Here is a 17444-nt window from a genome sequence, read left to right on the forward strand (position 1 = left end):
TGGGTCGGGTCAGACCGAAAAGAATTTTAGTTATAAAGCTGATCGAGCGAATGTAAGTAAAACCGATCTTACTCCATGGGGAAGATGAGCGCATTTGAGTCCGCCATTGCTTGGGGTTTGGCCCTCGAAGCCCTCGCAAGCTCGAAACAAGTCGCCTTATCGATTCTACACGATTTGATCGCCCAAATCCCACCGAACTTACCCGACGACTTGCGGAACAGCGTCAACGAAAGGGTCGCTCTGCGATGCTTGGAGGAATTATTCGGCGCTCACGATGCTCCTCCCGTCCGCCGGCGGTCCAAACTCAGCTTCGAATTGTCGGAGAGCTGCCAACAGGTTCTTAGACGCATTGTGAATGAGGTCAGGGATTCAAATTCGAAAGCAACTTTTTTGGGTGTTAATCATGATGAATTGGAGTTTTAATTTTAATTTTAGGGTTAAATGTTTGAGATTTGGGAGTGAATTTTAAATGTTTACTTCTGTCAGACAGCAGAATCTGATGTGAGGATGGGAGGAGGAGGGAAGTGGAAATGGGATATTGAGCCCTTTATTGAGCACAAAAGAGCTTCTATGCCGACATGTGCTTTGAACATGCTTAAAGATTCTGTTGTTGATTGTAGTCATCCATATGCTGAATTGTTTGGAAGAAAGAGTGGATTAGCATATGTTAGGGTTGCTGGGAGTGATGGTATTTTGGGGCTTAATGGTGGCTGCTCTAATGCTCCAAACATTGGCGTTGAAGAAGCGCGGAATGATGAAAGTGCATTGCCTTCCAAGAGGGGTAAAAATGCCTCAGAAACCGAAAAAGTGGCGGATGAAAACTATGATGGTTCAGGTGTAAATGCCAAGAAGATGAAGATGGATGACTCTTATGTTTTGCAGTCGGCACAGGACAACTCAGTTCCTTTAGCGGGAAGAGAAATGTTGGAAGGTTCATTGGAAAGGGACATTCCAGTTTCCCAGAGAGAAAAGTGTGTGTTGTCAGAATTTCGGATGGATATGAGGGTGGAAACGTGGGCACTAGAGGATGGTCGTGGTGATTATACTGCCTCAAAGACAAGTGGGGATGCAATCCATAAGAGTTTTGTAGAAAATCCTTGTGCTGATAAATTCAAAGATGGTAGTGGGTTTAGTCCTGAACGTACAATATCAGGTATTGCTCCTCCACATGAGACGCAGCATAAGGTTTCTGCTAAAGACTCCAGTTGTAACATTGACCATGAGTTTCATATTGAAGTACCACATCCTGTATCTGTTGATGGATCCAAACAGAAGAGCATTGCTGATAAAGGCAAAGGTGTTAGTGAGCATTGTCCTAAACTAACAACATCACCTGTTGCTCCTCCAGGTAAAAGCCAGCCTAAGGTTTTTGCCAAAGAATCTGATTACAACAGTGCGCATGATTCTCATATTAATATAACACGTCCTGCATCAGCAGATGTATCCCAGAAGAAGACCATTGCTGATGGAGTCAAGGACCTCTCACACTGGGATTTCATCGCCATGGAGAAGCGTGATTTCTTGAGCTCTAAATGTGCATTGACTCGTTATTACTATTCGAAAGAGAAAGATCATTGTCTAATGTGTAATGAAGGTGGTCAGTTGTTGATTTGTAGTACCAGTGATTGCCCTTTGGCGTATCATGAAAGCTGCATGGGTTCCAAATTTATCTCTTATAAGACCGGTGACTTTTACTGTCCCTTCTGTGCATATGATCTAGATCTCACGGAGTATCTTGAAGCTGAGAAAGAAGCCTCCCGGTTAAAGAAGGACCTATGGGCGTTTCTTTGTTTGCTAGGATCATCTTCTTGAAGGAAGTGATCAGAATGGGCATTTGGGAAGAAAGTAAAGGAAATCAAAGTGATAATTTATCCCTGATTTTACCATCTTGGAGTGTGTTCTACAAATTGTCATTCCGCTTTTGTGTCTACAATCTGAAATTCTGAATACCGGGCAATACATGACACAGAGATGCTAACTTTTGAATCAAAGTTACAGTCTCGACAATCTGTTTGTGTACTTATCTAAACTTGATGATCTGTGTTCTTTTGGTTCACCTTGGCTGTTCACTTGGATGACTTTAATGTACATTTTAAAGTTAATGTTTTAATTAGCTCTGTTGTGTTTTGTGTTCAGAATTTAGTACTGATTCTTGATACCATCATCAGCAGGAAAAGAAATGGATCAATTCCCATGTTAGCCCCACATCACATGATAACCTTTTTATAAAGACTAAAACCTGAATTTTGGGTTGTCATCTTCTTTGGATCTACAACTACTTTCAATTGTCTTCACCACATTAAATCACCGGACAAATTAATGAGTGAAATAGTATGCAAGTGCTCAAATTCAACTAATCAACTTCTTACGTGTTACTTTTTGTTAGGCAAAGAAGTCATTCCTTATGCAGTTCAGCATACAATATAATATAAAGCGAATGTTCCCCGATCTCAATCTTCCCCATTCTTGCAGCAGAGTAACCTGATGGGTTTGAGGCTGACTAGGAATAAACTTGGGTCGGTGGAGGCCTGCCTGTGGCCGAGGAAGAAGAGAGAAGCCGTGGGCTTAAAGATAGGCACAACAATGTATCGCTGCGGGGGCTTAAGACTCTAGTGTGTGTATTTCCTAACATCGACTCGGTAAATATGAATATTCATCTCCCTAATAATAACCCAAAATTTAAGACCAAAAAATAAAAGAGCGAGGTAATACAAGAAGTAAATCAGCATTGGAAATTCAACATCTAAACCCCATCAAGGTTTCAGCAAGCCCCAGAAGAAAGAAACTTCTTGTCTATTCACAATATGCAGTTTGCGTCAATAATACTACTTCAAACAACTGTCAAATTTACAATTAAAGACAAAACATAAAGAGAATTATACAGGTATTTCAATTATAAAATCTTTATATAAAGAAAGAAAGTCGTAATCTTCAGATTTAACCAATAAAACAAACAAAGAATGTAAACGCCACCCAGATAAACATGGCAAATGGAATCAAACTTCAACTGCAACAGCCTCCAGCTTGAGAGGAAGAACCATCTCTGCCTCCTGATGGTCCTGGAATTCCCCCATATCCGACTTTTATGCCATAAGACTGCAAACAAAAGCAAAACTTGATAAATTAACAGCTCTCACTCATTCAAAACGGTAACAAGTTAATTTGCCTTTGACTTGTATATTGGAAGTGCTTTTAGTTATTGGTAACTCTACAAAGACAATAATACTAAGTGTTATGGTAACAGTTCAGAATCATGGAAATCTCAATTGTTTTTACAGAGTCAACACAGTGTGAGCATTTGACCAAAAAAAAAAAAACACAGTGTGAGCCAAAACCCATCATAGTCCTTATATAACAAAGACAACAGGGTATGAGATATTTCAAATGAGAGCTTTACCTATTATAGTTGCTGACACACTAATTCAGTATATTCTAAGCAATGAAAATAACCAATCAAATAAAAATCTAATGATTGTTATAAAAAGCATTCAGAAAATGGCTCCGTAGTAACATAAAGTCAATCACTTTCCTAGACATTTACAAAAGCAAGATTTCAATCGAAAACATGGCACTACCGACAACCTACATAAACCACAGTAATCTCCTACATGTTTTCTTATAATGTCAACTACAAGATGTATGAGGACATATACTGCAAGAAACAAAAAAACTAACCTCATTTGATACATCAAAAACGCCATCTTGAATCTTCTTGTATATGGTTGCAGCAGTTTTTATGAATGCCTGGAATGAACCAAAATAGTATTCAGTATTAATTAAGGGGAGATCAAACATCATGAAGACTGATTTTGTATCAATAAGTCAGTGTGCGTCACCTCCTCAACATTCTGAGCAGTTTTAGCAGAGGCCTCCATGAAGATCAATCCATGTTCCTTTGCAAATTGTTCCCCTTCCTCTGTGCTCACAGCTCGTCTATGAGCAAGATCACACTTATTACCAATTAACATTATGGTCATGTTTGCATTTGCATGCTGCCTTGCATCCTCTAGCCAACTAGCCAAGTGATTAAAAGTTTCTCTCCTAAGAGTAAACGAAAATGCCATCTTATCAGTACCAGTGGCTTAACATGCCATAATTGCATAGAACAGAGTGGAGGATAGCAAAAATTAGAAATCAAACAAGCTTATTCATGCTCTTTACTGCAGTTGTATATCGATGCAGTTTATGATTGGGGTTGTTACCGAGCCTTAGTATGCCCAACCCCACTGGATTGATAAATTATGAGCTGTGCCTAGTGAATGTTTCTCCAAAAAGAACACTTGTTGTAACAGAGTTTTTCCAAATGAGCAAACGCATTCTCGGTATATGAAATAATAGTGCAACAGTGTGTTGAGTCCCAGTGTGGTTGAAACATTGAAATTGAAAGCGTACCTGGTGATGTCATAGACAAGCAAAGCGCCAGCAGCTCCTCTATAGTAGGATCGTGTAATGGATCTAAATGACTCTTGACCTGCCTGATAAATTCATATTCGATTGCGCCCAACAATTGAGAATAGAATAGCTTCAGAATTCCTTAATACATATTCCAAAAAGAAAAAAAGAAAAAGAAATCGATTCAGGCGAAGGTGACAAACCGTGTCCCAAATTTGGAGCTTGATTGGTTTGTTATCGATGGTGATCATCCTAGCTCCAAACTCAACACCAATAGTCAAATCGTGCACCGGCTGGAAGCGTTTGTCGGTGAACTGAAGAAGAAGGCATGATTTGCCAACTCCTGGAAAACAACAAATCAGAATCGAAATCGTCGTAGAAAGAGAAAAGAAGATCTCGGGGTAAGCAATCATACCAGTATCTCCGATGATGATGTACTTGAAGAGATATGCGTAAGACATTCTTCTTGTTACTCAAGTCGTCGTCGTCTTCTTCTGAAAACGCGAATTTCAATTGGAATTCTAAAAACAAAGGAAAGGGAAGGAAAGAAAGCACTAGAGCAGTTTCTTTATGAATTATGATTCTCTCTGTGTGTGCGCGTGTGTAAACAGAGAGAATGAGAGAGAGGAAAGGGAGGTCAAGGCAAAAGCAAACAGTTTCCAACAACGAAGCAATCTGTCCTCCTCGCTGTCATTTCCTCCTTCACGGAAACCCGTTACTCCTTTTTGGGCCTTATACCCATTTACTTGGCCCATTTTCCAGCTACATCTCCCAACTTAAAGACATTCTAGGCCTTTAGGTTTAGCTCAACGCCTCAAGTGATCGATGCAGGGGTTGGTTGAGAATTAGTTTCGTTCATGGTTTGATTCCATGACATTCCCAAATATTTTAGAAAATATTGTCCATTTCTACTTATTTAAGTTATTTTGAATTTAATGTTATTCTCTTAATTAACAAGGCTTCTCCACCCCCTCGATCGGTGGCTCTCCGGCGTCTCCCTGACGTCGTGGGGATGCTGCCGGACGGGCGACACATGGTCTAGTCCTATGGGATCTTTTCTTGTGGTTTTGATGGTGGTAGCTGTACCTATTCGGATCGAGGCAGCTTGGGGCTGGAGGTTTATGTCGAGGAGACGACTGGTTTTCACTCCAGACGGCAACAGCTAGGTTTTGCTCTAAACGACGACGATTGTGCGACCCGTGCCAGGTTCGGGTTCGGGTGGATTCGAACTGTGGTCCAGATTGTACCTCACTTCTGGGCTGGGCGCGTGATCAGAGGCGATGGCGTCAAGCGGCGATGGAGCTCAAAGGATTTGCGCTGTGGAGAGATGATGGGCTGGGCTTCACTATTGAGCCTTGGCTGAATATCCCTCTTGGGCTTTCTACTTTGGGTTGGGGTGTTTTGCCCTAGGCCCATTCCTATGTTTTTAGTTTATCTATTTACAATAATTTCCTTGTATTAGGAAGCTAAGCATTTATGTGCACTCTATGTACCTCTAGCGCCTTTGGAGTTGAACCAAAGGAGGATCTCGTTATGTCTACGTTTTTTACTTGTCTAATGAGTGGGTCTATATGTATGTACCATTATGGGTACTACCGCTATCTTCTTGTCTGTCTGTACATGGCAGCGGAAGGGTATGTAACGGTCTATTCTGGCTTGTGACGACTACATATATTGGCACCCGCTTTGGGTGGATTAAAAAAAAAACAAAAAATGTAATTCTCTTAACTTTTTTTGATAAAGAGATCAAAGATACTTGTGAGTTTTATCCATATTTATTGGCAATGCAATACGACTGCAAATGTTATGGCAAAGAATGGTATTGAGAATGAGTTTGGGCTCATCACTTTTTGATTCTCCCCTGTTTCATGCGATTCATGCTTATTTTGCTGACATTGATGAGATTGCTAGGCCTAAAAGAACTGTGAATGCGCAGAGTAATTAGTTGTTTATGTTTTCTTTGTTTTTAGGCCTCCTTTATAAGTTATAACAAAAAAAAGGAACAAAGATACTGAACAAATATATGCTTACAGGGGTAAGAACAATCATAGACATAATATTGTAGAATGACCGGATGCATTTAATATTATGAATTTGTACTCCATGCATTGCTTCTATTTCTTTGTATAGATACAAATTAACTATAAGGATTACCTAATCTCCTAATTTTGAAATCTGTCAAAATGTTGTTAGAGGTGAAGCTTTGCAAGCTGTAGCTGGGAAAAGAATTAGGCCTCAATAAGAGAAACTAATGTTCCAAGAACTAGTTGCGGCAGCAATTGTCACAGTCAGAAGATTGTCATCACCTCTGAATTCAAATCCCTCATCTTTCGAGTTCACCGAGCAAGATTTGGGCTTTGAACTTGAGTATGCTCCAAAGCTACCAGCCCCTCTTCCTTTGATGTGTATAACACAACTAGAGGCATCACTGAACAAGTCAATACTGTCAACAGCTCCACCGGAATTGTACATGTTCAATAATCCAATAGGTGCAAATTGAATATTTTGCTTGTAAACCTGTGAAAATCACACAAAACATTTCAGAATCCCTTGTAGCTTACTACTAATACTACTTAACCCCAATTACATAGAAGCCGACCTTAATAGGGGATACAGTAAACACATCGCATTGGAGAATTTGTAATGTGACATCGACTGACTTGTCCTTCGGTAAACGAGACAGATACCCTGAAATTGCATAAGAATGTGCAAAAATAATTTCAAATTAAAAGGTGATAGGACATGCTGCAAGTACGCACTTGGATTCGTATAAATGGGATGGTTACAGTAAGATGATGATACCTTGTTTGAAGGAATAGACTGCACAATCTCCAGTCCAAAGCTTTCCAGATACCTCTTCAAAATACTCGATATCGGCAGGAGAGACCTTCCCAGATAGCTCCTCACTAGCTTTTACCTGGACGATATGTTCCAGACAAGGCCAGCTTCCTGCTCCTTGGCAATTGAAAATGCCTATAACTCCGTTGCATTTGTTCAAATTCCATATTTTCAGAAGACTATCATGCACGGATCCAGACGAGATTGTTAATGGTTAAAAAAGCAAAATTATTTAGCATTGCTCTTGTACTTCAACATAGTCAGTACGTAGTGCGTGGGAGCAGGTAGAAATACTCGTACCTCTTTCCGTCCATAACTGGATCAACAAATAAACAATCCCGTGATGGTCTCCCAGGATATCTAGCTCTGAGAACTGTTCCATCAGGAAGAACAAGCCTTTTAAGTATCTCGAAATCATGCTGGCCAGGTTTGTCACTGTTGTCAATTGGGGCATATATTAGTCATAGCTATACACCATTTACATTTTGATGAGAAATGATTAGTCAACATGATGCATGATTCCTTAATATAGTCTTGAAAAACTGGTACTTGTACCCTAACAATAGGTATGAACAACAAACAAGTCACAGTAGCAGATAGTCCTGAAGTTTAGTGGAAAATTATTCTTGTACATCTGCAGTAGTAAATTAGTTTGTAGTTGGATGTGTCACTACTACGAAGTAAAATATATCCACTGATTATTAACAGATATGAGACATCCATCTTCATATAATACAAATGGATTAATAGTGATGATGTTTTTTATAGTACTATCATATATAATGGCAGGCCAGAGTCTGAGGGCAGTAAAGACTGATCAATTGAAGGACTGTCAGTTTTACCGATACTCTTCACATTACTGAATGAAAGTACTGCAACTGCATGTGTTTTATATGCCTGCATGATGCTTACCTTACATAGACTCCGCAACCTCCCACAGCTCTAGCAGCAGCATGGAACTCAGCTGCCTCATGCCGGCTCTGAAAATTGTAAATATATTAAGACCAGCATAAGGTGGTAAGGCAACAAAGGCTTAATATCACACTAAGCAAGTCAATCATACATAGAACATGTCCCAATCTGGGACAAAAACTTCACCAAGGAATATGCTGTTGAAAGCCACTGCAGCAATGTGCAGTGTCTGTGTTGTTGGGTTTTTTGGGTAGTAATCATCAGAAGCTCGAGTAATAGCACTTCTTTTTGAACTGCAATAGAAAATTGGGGGAGGGAGGTTACCTTAATGTGTAGAAACTTCATAAAAAATAGAAAAATAAAAATAGCATGCATACATTTTCACTACACAGCAATATGTTCTTTTCACTAATACTCATCACTACCCTAGTCTAAATCCAATAATATGCTTGGAGTTAATATTGTTATTTATTATTCACATAAATTTCATTGAGCACAAGTTTACTGGTAAATGGAGTCTGTGCTTTGGCCCATGCAGCAGATTATGCTGTTATCTTGGAAATGAGTGGCTATGGACTTCTCAAGTGCCTGTTGGAATCGTCTAGTTAGAGAGACTCGCCCTCCTAAACCTGCTGAAACTGTCTCCAGTATGTTCTGAACATCAACCTTAACACCATCTACATCCTGTGAAACAAGATATCCGTGTAGATCATCATAAAATTGATATGCCTTTGCAGGATCTATTACACCAACACCATATTTCTCCATACTATCCATTGCTCCATCCCTCATATTTGACAAATTTCCAGGTGACTGTACTGGGTGTCTGAACTTAGGGTTATACTTTTTAGTTCCTGGAGCATTTGGAACAAGCCCTCCCCAATATCCCAAAAGGGCATGCCATACATACACATACCTGTGAATTAAAAAAAAAAACAAATGTAGCATTAGTGGAACATCCTGGAATTTACATATTCAAAACTAGATACACATGAATCTGCCTTCTCAAGTATATCATGAATTATAAAAAAAAAAAGAGCACTAGTTGATGATGAATTTTTCTAGCACGACCACTGTTGCTGAAAATTTTCTGACAGAAGCAGTTAGCTGGAAATGCCCGTATCTGTATAGCATGGGAAGGTGATTAACAAGTGCATAAGAGAAATCTTACCTAAGGCCAAAGGAATTCTTGATCTCAGAAACAAAATCCTTGAGACCACTTGGTTTGTCACTATCAACCATATTGGTTGTGCTGCGAAACTTGTTATTTTCTTCAATGCTATTTAATCTGCCTCCAAACCTGCAGTTGAGAGAAAATCAGTAATTAAGCCTGAATGTGCTTCTAAATTGACAAGAAAAGATGATGAACATACTGTGTCCCTTCAACAAATGGCTCCCCTTCTTTTTGGAACTCATTTGATGTATCTTGCCACCCATCATCGATTATCAAAAACTTAGCTGGAGTACCTCCTTCTGATAAACTGTGTAGGTTTGTTTGAAAGATCAGAGTGTAAACAGGAAAACAAATCAAAAGGAACTTTCAAATGTGTGAAAAGAGGCTAATCCTATAAGAAGTCTATTGCATAAACTGTATAACTTCTACATTATAAAAGAATATCATGTATAACTTCTATCATTCTAGAGGAGTATCATGTTCAATTGGAGTATCATTTTCAAGATAGCATAACAGTGGCCTCGTCATTAAGGGCTAGCGAATGATTGGAGTATTGTCACAAGATTTAGCAACCCAATCGAACTTATTCAAGTAACAATATCTCTATAGAAGGAATGGTCATTTGAGTGGAAGAGTAAAAGTGAAACTACATTTACCTTCTGAGGCCGTCTCTAATTCCTTTAGGGTTAACTCCTTGATAAAAGGCATCCCAAGTACACCAGCCAAAACAATCCAGCATTCCAGGCATCTGCATCATAGAATCAGAGGATGTGTTATGCATCACAAATTCAGAATAGCTGAGAAAATCCAATATAGGTTACTATTTTGGGCCTCTAGGTGAAACGTTGGCTGCCTCACCTGTTTCGTTTCTCTAAGAGCAAAGCTTCCATAATGCTTCGCCAAAGTCCTGAATATGATTAGAATTTAGAACTAAAGAGAATAAGTTCAGTTTCAATAAATTCAAGCTAAATTGTGAACTCAAGCAGCAAGTGTGAGCTCCAGTGCGATGCTTGAGTTCAGAACAGAATTTTTAGTATAAGCTTCTGTGTCCAATGCCTTCTTTACTACAAACTACAAAGGCAATGCCATCTTGATATTAATGCCCATGCCCTACTATTTTAGTAAATTGACTTGAATTTGTAAATAACTCAGAGAGCTAACCTACTTCATAGATTCGTTCACCAGATCGAAAGGATGGTTCCCACAATTCACAAAAACTGCTTTTAGGGATTCTGAGGCAACTATAGCGGGGTCACCTATCAAATGCATAAGAAGGCCATATATATGTTAGACTAGAAAAAGAAGAGGTCAGAGGTGACTCGGGTGAGAATGTCAGTGGGAAATATTGATCTTTTTTCTCCCTTGGTAGGACCAGATGCCAAGTTAATTACCCATAGCAGGTTAGAATACTAAGTAGCATCATATGGCCCTCCACGTCCATAAATGGAAAAGAGTTGATATGACAAACTGTATCTAATCGAAGCATAATATTTGAAGCTAGACGTCATTATAAACTATTACCACTTTCGACGCAAAACTCAAGTTCATTGGATGTATTTCCCTGCAAGCTGCTTCTAAATTCACCATCCAGAACTGGCAAGAATAAGATATAAGATGTACTATCTTCCTTTCCCTCCTCCTCCTTTGCTTCTAGGAGCAACAGCTGAGTTTCCACAGGGATGTCACTTCCTGTACTGCCCACTCGTGGTATCATCCACCAAAGTTTAAATCTAAAAAGACTTAATAATCTGACATCACTGCATCAAGAGAAGATCATCAGAGTTTCTTGCCGCAGTCATGAAAATGTAAGACTAGGAAGCAAGATGCATATACTCCATGCATGGACAAAAAGACAGACATGGTTTCAAAAATCGAGTCCTTAGTTATTGTCGCTAAGAAACAATATATAATGGGTAGAATATAACAGAAGAAGTTCTACTTAACGGTGAAGGATAAAAAAAATCCGACGAAAACATATGGATGTTAAAGAATTAACTGTTGAATAGAAAGTATATATCTGCTTGATCAACAGTATAAGCATGAACGAGAAATTCAAAAAAGAAATGCATATATAACAGAGTAGATGAACATAGTTGCATACCGTAAGACTCCGAGCTTAAAAACATGGCGTGATTGTGAAGTAGCATTTTGAGAAGTGGCGCCAAGGAATGCTGCCGATGAGTTGGGAATTGGTGTGAAGACCACATTGGGAGGCACGTCTGTCAACACATGTTTACCACTGACACTCAGAATGGAATCTTCAAGGGCAGGTTTCGTACCGACAAACATAGATTGTCTCCATCCATTACTACTGGTAGTGCTAGTCTTAACTCCACCACGCGCAGAACCATCTCTGGTTTGTGAGCAAAAGATGATGCTCCTCCTCCTCCTGCTCTGGTTCTGGTTTGTGGCTAGAAATGAAGAGAAGCCGAGATTGAGTTGAAGGGCCTTGGGGGAAACGACGGTGCTGTGAAGCATGGCAATTGGCAATAGGCAAGGCAACAGCCTTTTGACCGTTATATGAAAGCGGGAGGAGAGGAGAAGGGCATGGCAGGGCAGGGCAATCTCTGTGGTTGGTTTAAGTTGGTTGGTTCCCAATCCCACAAAGATGATTGATTGATAGAGAGATGGGCTCCAATGCCTCTTCCTTTGATTGCTCACCACATTTTACATTCGAGATCCATGTCTCCCTTTTTGTCATTTTCAATCTTCTTAAATATCCTCTCGTTTCGAATAATTTCAAATCATTGTCCTAACTGCTAGCCAATCTTCTCTTAGCTCAGTTTACCAGATAAAAGAAACAAGAATAACACTTCCTTTTGCATATCTCCTAAATCGTAGAAAATTGAACATGTATAGCTAACAAATGATTCATGAAAAAAAAAAAGGTTAATATAAAAAAAAGATTAAACATTGATGGTGAAAACGCCTTTTCCCACCTCATGTAATTGTAAACTGAACCCCCTAAACCAAGGCTAAGCTAGATAAAAAGATGAAAAGGTCAAGGAAAAAACTAGACTGACTGTCAGAAACCAAATTAAAGATTGGATCCTTCCTAATACTAAAAAGCCTACATACTCGCTTTAATGTCTAAACAGCACCAGCAGCAGAGGAAACTACTATTGGACTCCTTACATAGTGTTTGCCATCCGACCAAATAAGCCCTCCAAACACATAGTTCTTAGCTGCACCAGGTCTCTTAGCTTTCAGGGTTACCTTGAAACTTTTCTCTTCACCTATTTTATTGAACTTCAAGATATTAGGCTCCACTGATACTGAAATTCCAACTGGTTCGCGAATTCGGACTGCATATGTGGCCCCTCTAGGAGAACCAACATTCTTCACTCTTCTTGTCACAGTGACTGAGCCAGACAAATCAGGGACTGTTATTGAAGGGTAATTGAAGTCAACAAGACTGGCTGACCTGGGGCATTTATAAGGAGCTTCAGAGAAAAGTTGCATCATTGTCTTGTTATAGCCAATGACACAAAGAAAGTCTAGGTAATCATTGATGTTTAGGTCATAGATCAAGCCAGGATCCATGGCACGATTTGGTCTTATATGACCATGCCCATAATTGAATGGCGTTGCTTTAATGAACGAGCCATTCCGCATTGGATTCACAGTGTTGTCCCTCGTTCTTGCTGCCAAAAGATTCAACAAGTCAATTAGCATATACATATATATCGTCATAACCACCACCATCAGGGTTAAAATATAGAATTAACAACAGAATCAACATTAGTCTCATCACCAGTTGTCATGATTGCAGATTTTATTGCAGATGAACTCCAGTCAGGGTAGAGCGTCTTCAGAAGGCCTACAACTCCAGCTACATGAGGGCAAGACATGGAGGTGCCAGATTCAGTAACAAACGGAATCCTGCGTTTATCATAGCTTTGTCCTGTAGGGCTTTTTGCTTGGGTGTATGCAGCTATGATATTTACACCAGGAGCAGTGATATCAGGCTGAACAAGAATATCACAGAGAAAAAAAAAATGGTCATTAACCAATGTCGATTGTTTTAATTTTTGTATAAAGCTTTGGCTGTGTGGGCTCAGACTTCAGAACATAACAACTAATTGAAAAAAGTGGCACATGTTGACTCGGAAAACAATATAGTTGAATCACGCATCATGCATATATATAACCAGCCAAACCTTAAGGATCTGAGGAGTGAGCATGTTTGGCCCTTGCGAGGAGAAAGCTGCCATGAATGGAGCAGGTTTTCTATTCAGCTGTGCTGTTGGGGCCGTTATAAATCCCAATGGATCACTGTAATGAAAAAAATCAATTGTCTTCAGATTAGACATATCACACACACACATACATATATATATATATATATAGAGAGAGAGAGAGAGAGAGAGAGAGAGAGATACTCTGTTGAATTTATGTAGGCAAAGACAGCAACCCCATCTTTATAATTAATGTTTGAAGCTGGTAGTACGTGATAATCATCAGAGAGTACATTACCACTGGCCTCATCATTACAAAGAATCATCCCAACTGCTCCGGCCAGAGCTGCTTGTTGACCCTTGTCTAGTCTTGGACTGATACCCCTACGACAGACCAAAATTTTGCCCTTCACCTTCTTAGGATCCAGAGTTCCTCTAAGACAAAGCATCCTGCATGAAGAGTATACGTTACAAGTAAGGACAATATTGCATTTACTACAACATGAGTTCACCAAAATATAAGCTTCAAATCAGCAATAGTTTCAATTTTGAAAACAGACAATACTTACGCATCTTCAGCAGAAGAATTGACAGCTTTGGCTTGTGCACCAGTTATAAGTGGATAAAGTATGTCATCTGGCAAAGGTTTAGAAAGGCTTCTTCCCTACACAGCCCACAGATAGAAAGTTGATCAGTTATACTTTTTTCCCAAAAAAATGAACAGATAGAGATAGATCAGACCTTGAGGCGCAGCCCATTACGGAGTTCAACAAAAGCTTCAAACTCTCGATCCAAAGTACTTGCTCCAACGGTTATTATCCATGGTGCAACATTTGTGACAGTTCCAGCATAATGACCAGAATTTCCTGCTGAGCATACAACAACTATACCATGCTTGACAGCATGGAATGCCCCAATTGCAGCGCCATCCTCAAAGTAATTTTGAGGGTGGTCGACACCAAGTGAAACTGAAATCACATCAACCCCGTCATGTATTGCTTCATCAAACGCTGCCAAGATGTCAGCATCAGAGCACTCACTGCCAAATTCTGGCCAGCACACTTTATAAGCAGCAACTCGGGCCTTGGGGGAGCCACCTTTGGCAGTCCCATTCCCCACGCCAAACACACTAGCTCCAGGAACAAAGTTCCCACCTGCTGTCGATAGAGTGTGAGAGCCATGACCGTTTAAGTCTCGTGCAGAGTAAACATAAGGGTCGAGTACTGGCCCTGCCAGTGCAGCATGTCCTTTATTGAAGTACCTTGCTCCGATGAGCTTCCTGTATACGAGATAAAACACTAGGTAAATTGTCAAGATCATCAAGTGTCTGGCAATGTTTCATTAATTTCTTCATGATTTTTTTTGCATCAATTAAACATGGCTGCCAAATAAGCAAAACCATAGTTGCACAGTGCACAAAATAGTCGATTATAGTCTATAGAAGTATTAGTCATGGATATCAACGTGACTTGGCAAGACTGGACACTTATTGCAGTGAAGAACTCTAGAGCTTTAAACAGAATCTTAGCATACTGCATTGTAGACTTTCTTTTCGTTTTTATTTTAATTTTATTTTTGCTAATTTTCCTTCCTCCACTATAAAGGTCAAAATGATGCTTGGATGGCTTTAAAACTTTCTTTCATTCTTTCAAATCCATTCAATCATTTTGAAACTTCAGCAGGGGTGAGTTGATTCGGCAGTAATTGAAGCGGTGGCAAGTTCTCATATCTTGCTATAACAATAGAAGCAAGAAAGCCTTATAATTTTCTTCTATTTTATAAAAAAAGTAGCCATAAATATGCATTCAGTCCGCAGTTGGCCTATACCTACTTGAGTATAACCAACCAAATAGGATGATACTAGACTCCAGTGAGCAAATACTATAATTGATGGAATGCAGAAATAGATAAAAGCCGAAGGAGCTAACCTGTTGCAGGAAAACCCAGTGGTATCGTTCTGACAGATTCCTTTCCACCTTGATGGAATGGGTCCAAACCCTTTGTCACTAAAGCTCTCCGATTCGGGCCACACACCTAGCAAAAATCACATCCCATCATCAATCCATAAAAATCAAAGAGTGCCCACCACTGTTGCAATGCAAGTAAGGCAATTGACAATCATCTGGCATGGCAAAGATTTTTATATTCATATTTAGAGGAATTATTCTGTGGTCTCAGAATACTATGTGGCACTGCCATGTAGTGGTTCAACCTAATTATATCACTTGAATTTGGTGGGGATCACGCAGATTGCAATAGGGGGTGAAAAAAAAAATTAAATTAACAGACCAATCAGAAATAAATGCAAATCATATGAGTCAATAACATAAACCCGAATCACCATCACCACGTATACTATGTTCCATGCCATGTTATAATTCCCTCATATTCATAATCTAATTGGGTTCCACAGCCACGTCAGTAAAATTGCTGAATCAGCAGCCATGGAGTCAACTAACAGAAACAGAATTTGAATGAAAATCGAGTGAATTTACCAGTGTCAAGATTGGCTATGATCGTATCTTCCCCAAATCTGGCCTTCTTCCATATAGAACTGGGGTGAATTACTCCGTTCCTTTCCAGTAGCATAAAATTCCATGAATGGGTTGTATGCAATTTTATTCCTTGGTTTAAGAAAACTGAGACAACGTTTGGATGCTCTGCATTGGTGCGCAGTGGCATCAGTATGAGAATAAATTAATTTCCATGAGAATTACTTAAAAGTAAAATAATATGAAAGAATCATACTTGCAATTTCAGCTGCCTCTTCCTCTTCAAGGGTGGCAGCAAAACCATTGATATATCTATTGTACGAGTAAATAATCGCTTCCTTCGCTTTGTCAGTGCTGCTTATAGATATGTATGTGCATGAGAAACAATAATTGAAGAAATATATGAATAGCTAGCTAGATACGTAAAAAAAGGTGGATACGTCCGTACCTTCCCAAGAATGATCCGAGGAATTCATAATGCGAATCAGTTGCACGTTCACGATCAGCTTCTAAGACTTGTGGACCATGTGCATGGGATCCCAGATACACTACATAAGACTAATTCAACCAAACCAAATCGATCAGTTTTACAATACATGCATGTAAAAAGGATAGGAGGGTAGAGAGAGTAGCAGAAGCAGGATGGTTGGCATAGTAACCTTTTTTATTGCAAAAGCGGGTACTTGAAACAGAGAAAAAACGATGAGTAATTGGAGAATACATGAAAGCTTTAGAAACCACATTCTTGCTTTAGTCAGAGATCGACGACTAGACTGGTCTATATATCTCACCGTCGCTCAAGTACTATGGAGAGTAACAGATAGCGATTGGTGTTGGATATATATCAAGTCATCAACTACGATGACAGCAGAATATCAGTCCTACTCAGCTACTACTCCGAAGTTCAAAATAATTCCTCTAATGGTAAAACTCTCCCATAATAATTATATTTTACAATTAAGAATTTAAACCAAAAGCTGCTTCCAAATGAATAAATTCTAATCAAACCCCGTTTTTACTGACTTCTGGAGAGATTGATGTTGAATATATATGGGATACCATATTCCTTTAGAGTAGTAGTATATGGGGAGGACTGATTGATCTTCTACTGTCATACATGTACATGTAATCAAAACAACCCCTCTAATAATTACAACTCTTCCACAATAATTATATTTTTTTCAAATAAGAATTTAACCAAAAGCTGCTTAAAACACTAAATTCTAATCAAACCTGGTTTTCAAGGCATGTATATATCTTTGCTTAATCACCTTAATGACTGGTTGTATTTGTATTCAGTTTAAAATAGCACCATAGACACACCACAGTCAATCACCCCGTGCATAATCAATACATTGATATTTGCTCCATTTTTTTAGAGTATCAGTACAAGATGAGGTCTTTAATTTGTATCTCACACGTATAAATATGGTAAAAGCTAGAGACCGCACAATTTCA

General features: G+C 39.2%; 4 protein-coding genes across 6 annotated transcripts; 1 reads left to right on the top strand and 3 right to left on the bottom strand.

Annotated features, from left to right (window-relative positions):
* The first annotated feature begins 45 nt into the window (after positions 1–45).
* LOC112166701 lies at positions 46–2113 on the top strand. Of its 2 annotated transcripts, XM_024303586.2 has the most exons (3): positions 46–360; positions 487–1348; positions 1439–2113. In XM_024303586.2, exons 1-3 carry the CDS (start codon positions 76–78, stop codon positions 1810–1812), a joined length of 1521 nt encoding a protein of 506 aa, XP_024159354.1. In that variant the 5' UTR covers positions 46–75; the 3' UTR covers positions 1813–2113. The 2 variants fall into 2 exon arrangements, with proteins under 2 accessions (XP_024159354.1, XP_024159353.1); XM_024303585.2 differs by having other exon boundaries at positions 47–360; positions 487–2113.
* A 661-nt stretch (positions 2114–2774) lies between these two features.
* LOC112164669 (ras-related protein RABB1c) lies at positions 2775–5074 on the bottom strand. 2 transcript variants are annotated; one of them, XM_024300956.2, is made up of 6 exons: positions 4808–5074; positions 4596–4735; positions 4393–4475; positions 3837–4014; positions 3676–3744; positions 2775–3096 (listed from the first exon to the last, which is right to left on the bottom strand). In XM_024300956.2, the coding sequence occupies exons 1-6, from the start codon at positions 4851–4853 to the stop codon at positions 3004–3006; spliced, it is 609 nt and encodes a 202-aa protein (XP_024156724.1). In that variant the 5' UTR covers positions 4854–5074; the 3' UTR covers positions 2775–3003. The 2 variants fall into 2 exon arrangements, with proteins under 2 accessions (XP_024156724.1, XP_024156723.1); XM_024300955.2 differs by having other exon boundaries at positions 3837–4041; positions 4808–5071.
* A 1372-nt stretch (positions 5075–6446) lies between these two features.
* On the bottom strand, positions 6447–11948 carry LOC112164661 (probable galactinol--sucrose galactosyltransferase 2). The gene is made up of 14 exons (XM_024300936.2): positions 11418–11948; positions 10838–11073; positions 10482–10572; positions 10175–10223; positions 9973–10064; positions 9516–9623; positions 9314–9442; positions 8648–9058; positions 8294–8435; positions 8143–8210; positions 7531–7665; positions 7195–7409; positions 6992–7080; positions 6447–6909 (listed from the first exon to the last, which is right to left on the bottom strand). Exons 1-14 carry the CDS (start codon positions 11792–11794, stop codon positions 6628–6630), a joined length of 2424 nt encoding a protein of 807 aa, XP_024156704.1. The 5' UTR covers positions 11795–11948; the 3' UTR covers positions 6447–6627.
* Positions 11949–12112: 164 nt separating this feature from the next.
* On the bottom strand, positions 12113–16776 carry LOC112167867 (subtilisin-like protease SBT5.4). The gene is made up of 11 exons (XM_040506131.1): positions 16646–16776; positions 16435–16544; positions 16243–16340; positions 15990–16154; positions 15423–15528; positions 14236–14773; positions 14064–14158; positions 13699–13944; positions 13477–13591; positions 13071–13284; positions 12113–12960 (listed from the first exon to the last, which is right to left on the bottom strand). The coding sequence occupies exons 1-11, from the start codon at positions 16727–16729 to the stop codon at positions 12407–12409; spliced, it is 2325 nt and encodes a 774-aa protein (XP_040362065.1). The 5' UTR covers positions 16730–16776; the 3' UTR covers positions 12113–12406.
* Between the last annotated feature and the right edge of the window lie 668 nt (positions 16777–17444).

Source organism: Rosa chinensis, chromosome 5, assembly GCF_002994745.2.
Source record: "Rosa chinensis cultivar Old Blush chromosome 5, RchiOBHm-V2, whole genome shotgun sequence".
In the NCBI taxonomy this organism is placed as follows: domain Eukaryota; kingdom Viridiplantae; phylum Streptophyta; class Magnoliopsida; order Rosales; family Rosaceae; genus Rosa; species Rosa chinensis.

Coding starts and splice junctions, on each gene's coding strand:
- LOC112166701 (XM_024303585.2), top strand. CDS start 76: ATGGGGAAGATGAGCGCATTTGAGTCCGCCATTGCTTGGGGTTTGGCC. Junction 361..486: donor TTAGACGCATTGTGAATGAG/GTCAGGGATTCA, acceptor TACTTCTGTCAG/ACAGCAGAATCTGATGTGAG.
- LOC112164669 (XM_024300955.2), bottom strand. CDS start 4,853: ATGTCTTACGCATATCTCTTCAAGTACATCATCATCGGAGATACTG. Junction 3,745..3,836: donor CTGCTCAGAATGTTGAGGAG/GTGACGCACACT, acceptor GGTTCATTCCAG/GCATTCATAAAAACTGCTGC. Junction 3,097..3,675: donor TTTTTGATGTATCAAATGAG/GTTAGTTTTTTT, acceptor TTTTGTTTGCAG/TCTTATGGCATAAAAGTCGG.
- LOC112164661 (XM_024300936.2), bottom strand. CDS start 11,794: ATGCTTCACAGCACCGTCGTTTCCCCCAAGGCCCTTCAACTCAATCTC. Junction 10,065..10,174: donor CTCTTAGAGAAACGAAACAG/GTGAGGCAGCCA, acceptor TCTATGATGCAG/ATGCCTGGAATGCTGGATTG. Junction 8,211..8,293: donor CAGATTGGGACATGTTCTAT/GTATGATTGACT, acceptor TACAATTTTCAG/AGCCGGCATGAGGCAGCTGA.
- LOC112167867 (XM_040506131.1), bottom strand. CDS start 16,729: ATGTGGTTTCTAAAGCTTTCATGTATTCTCCAATTACTCATCGTTTTT. Junction 16,155..16,242: donor AGAGGCAGCTGAAATTGCAA/GTATGATTCTTT, acceptor GCACCAATGCAG/AGCATCCAAACGTTGTCTCA. Junction 13,592..13,698: donor GCCTACATAAATTCAACAGA/GTATCTCTCTCT, acceptor TTTTCATTACAG/TGATCCATTGGGATTTATAA.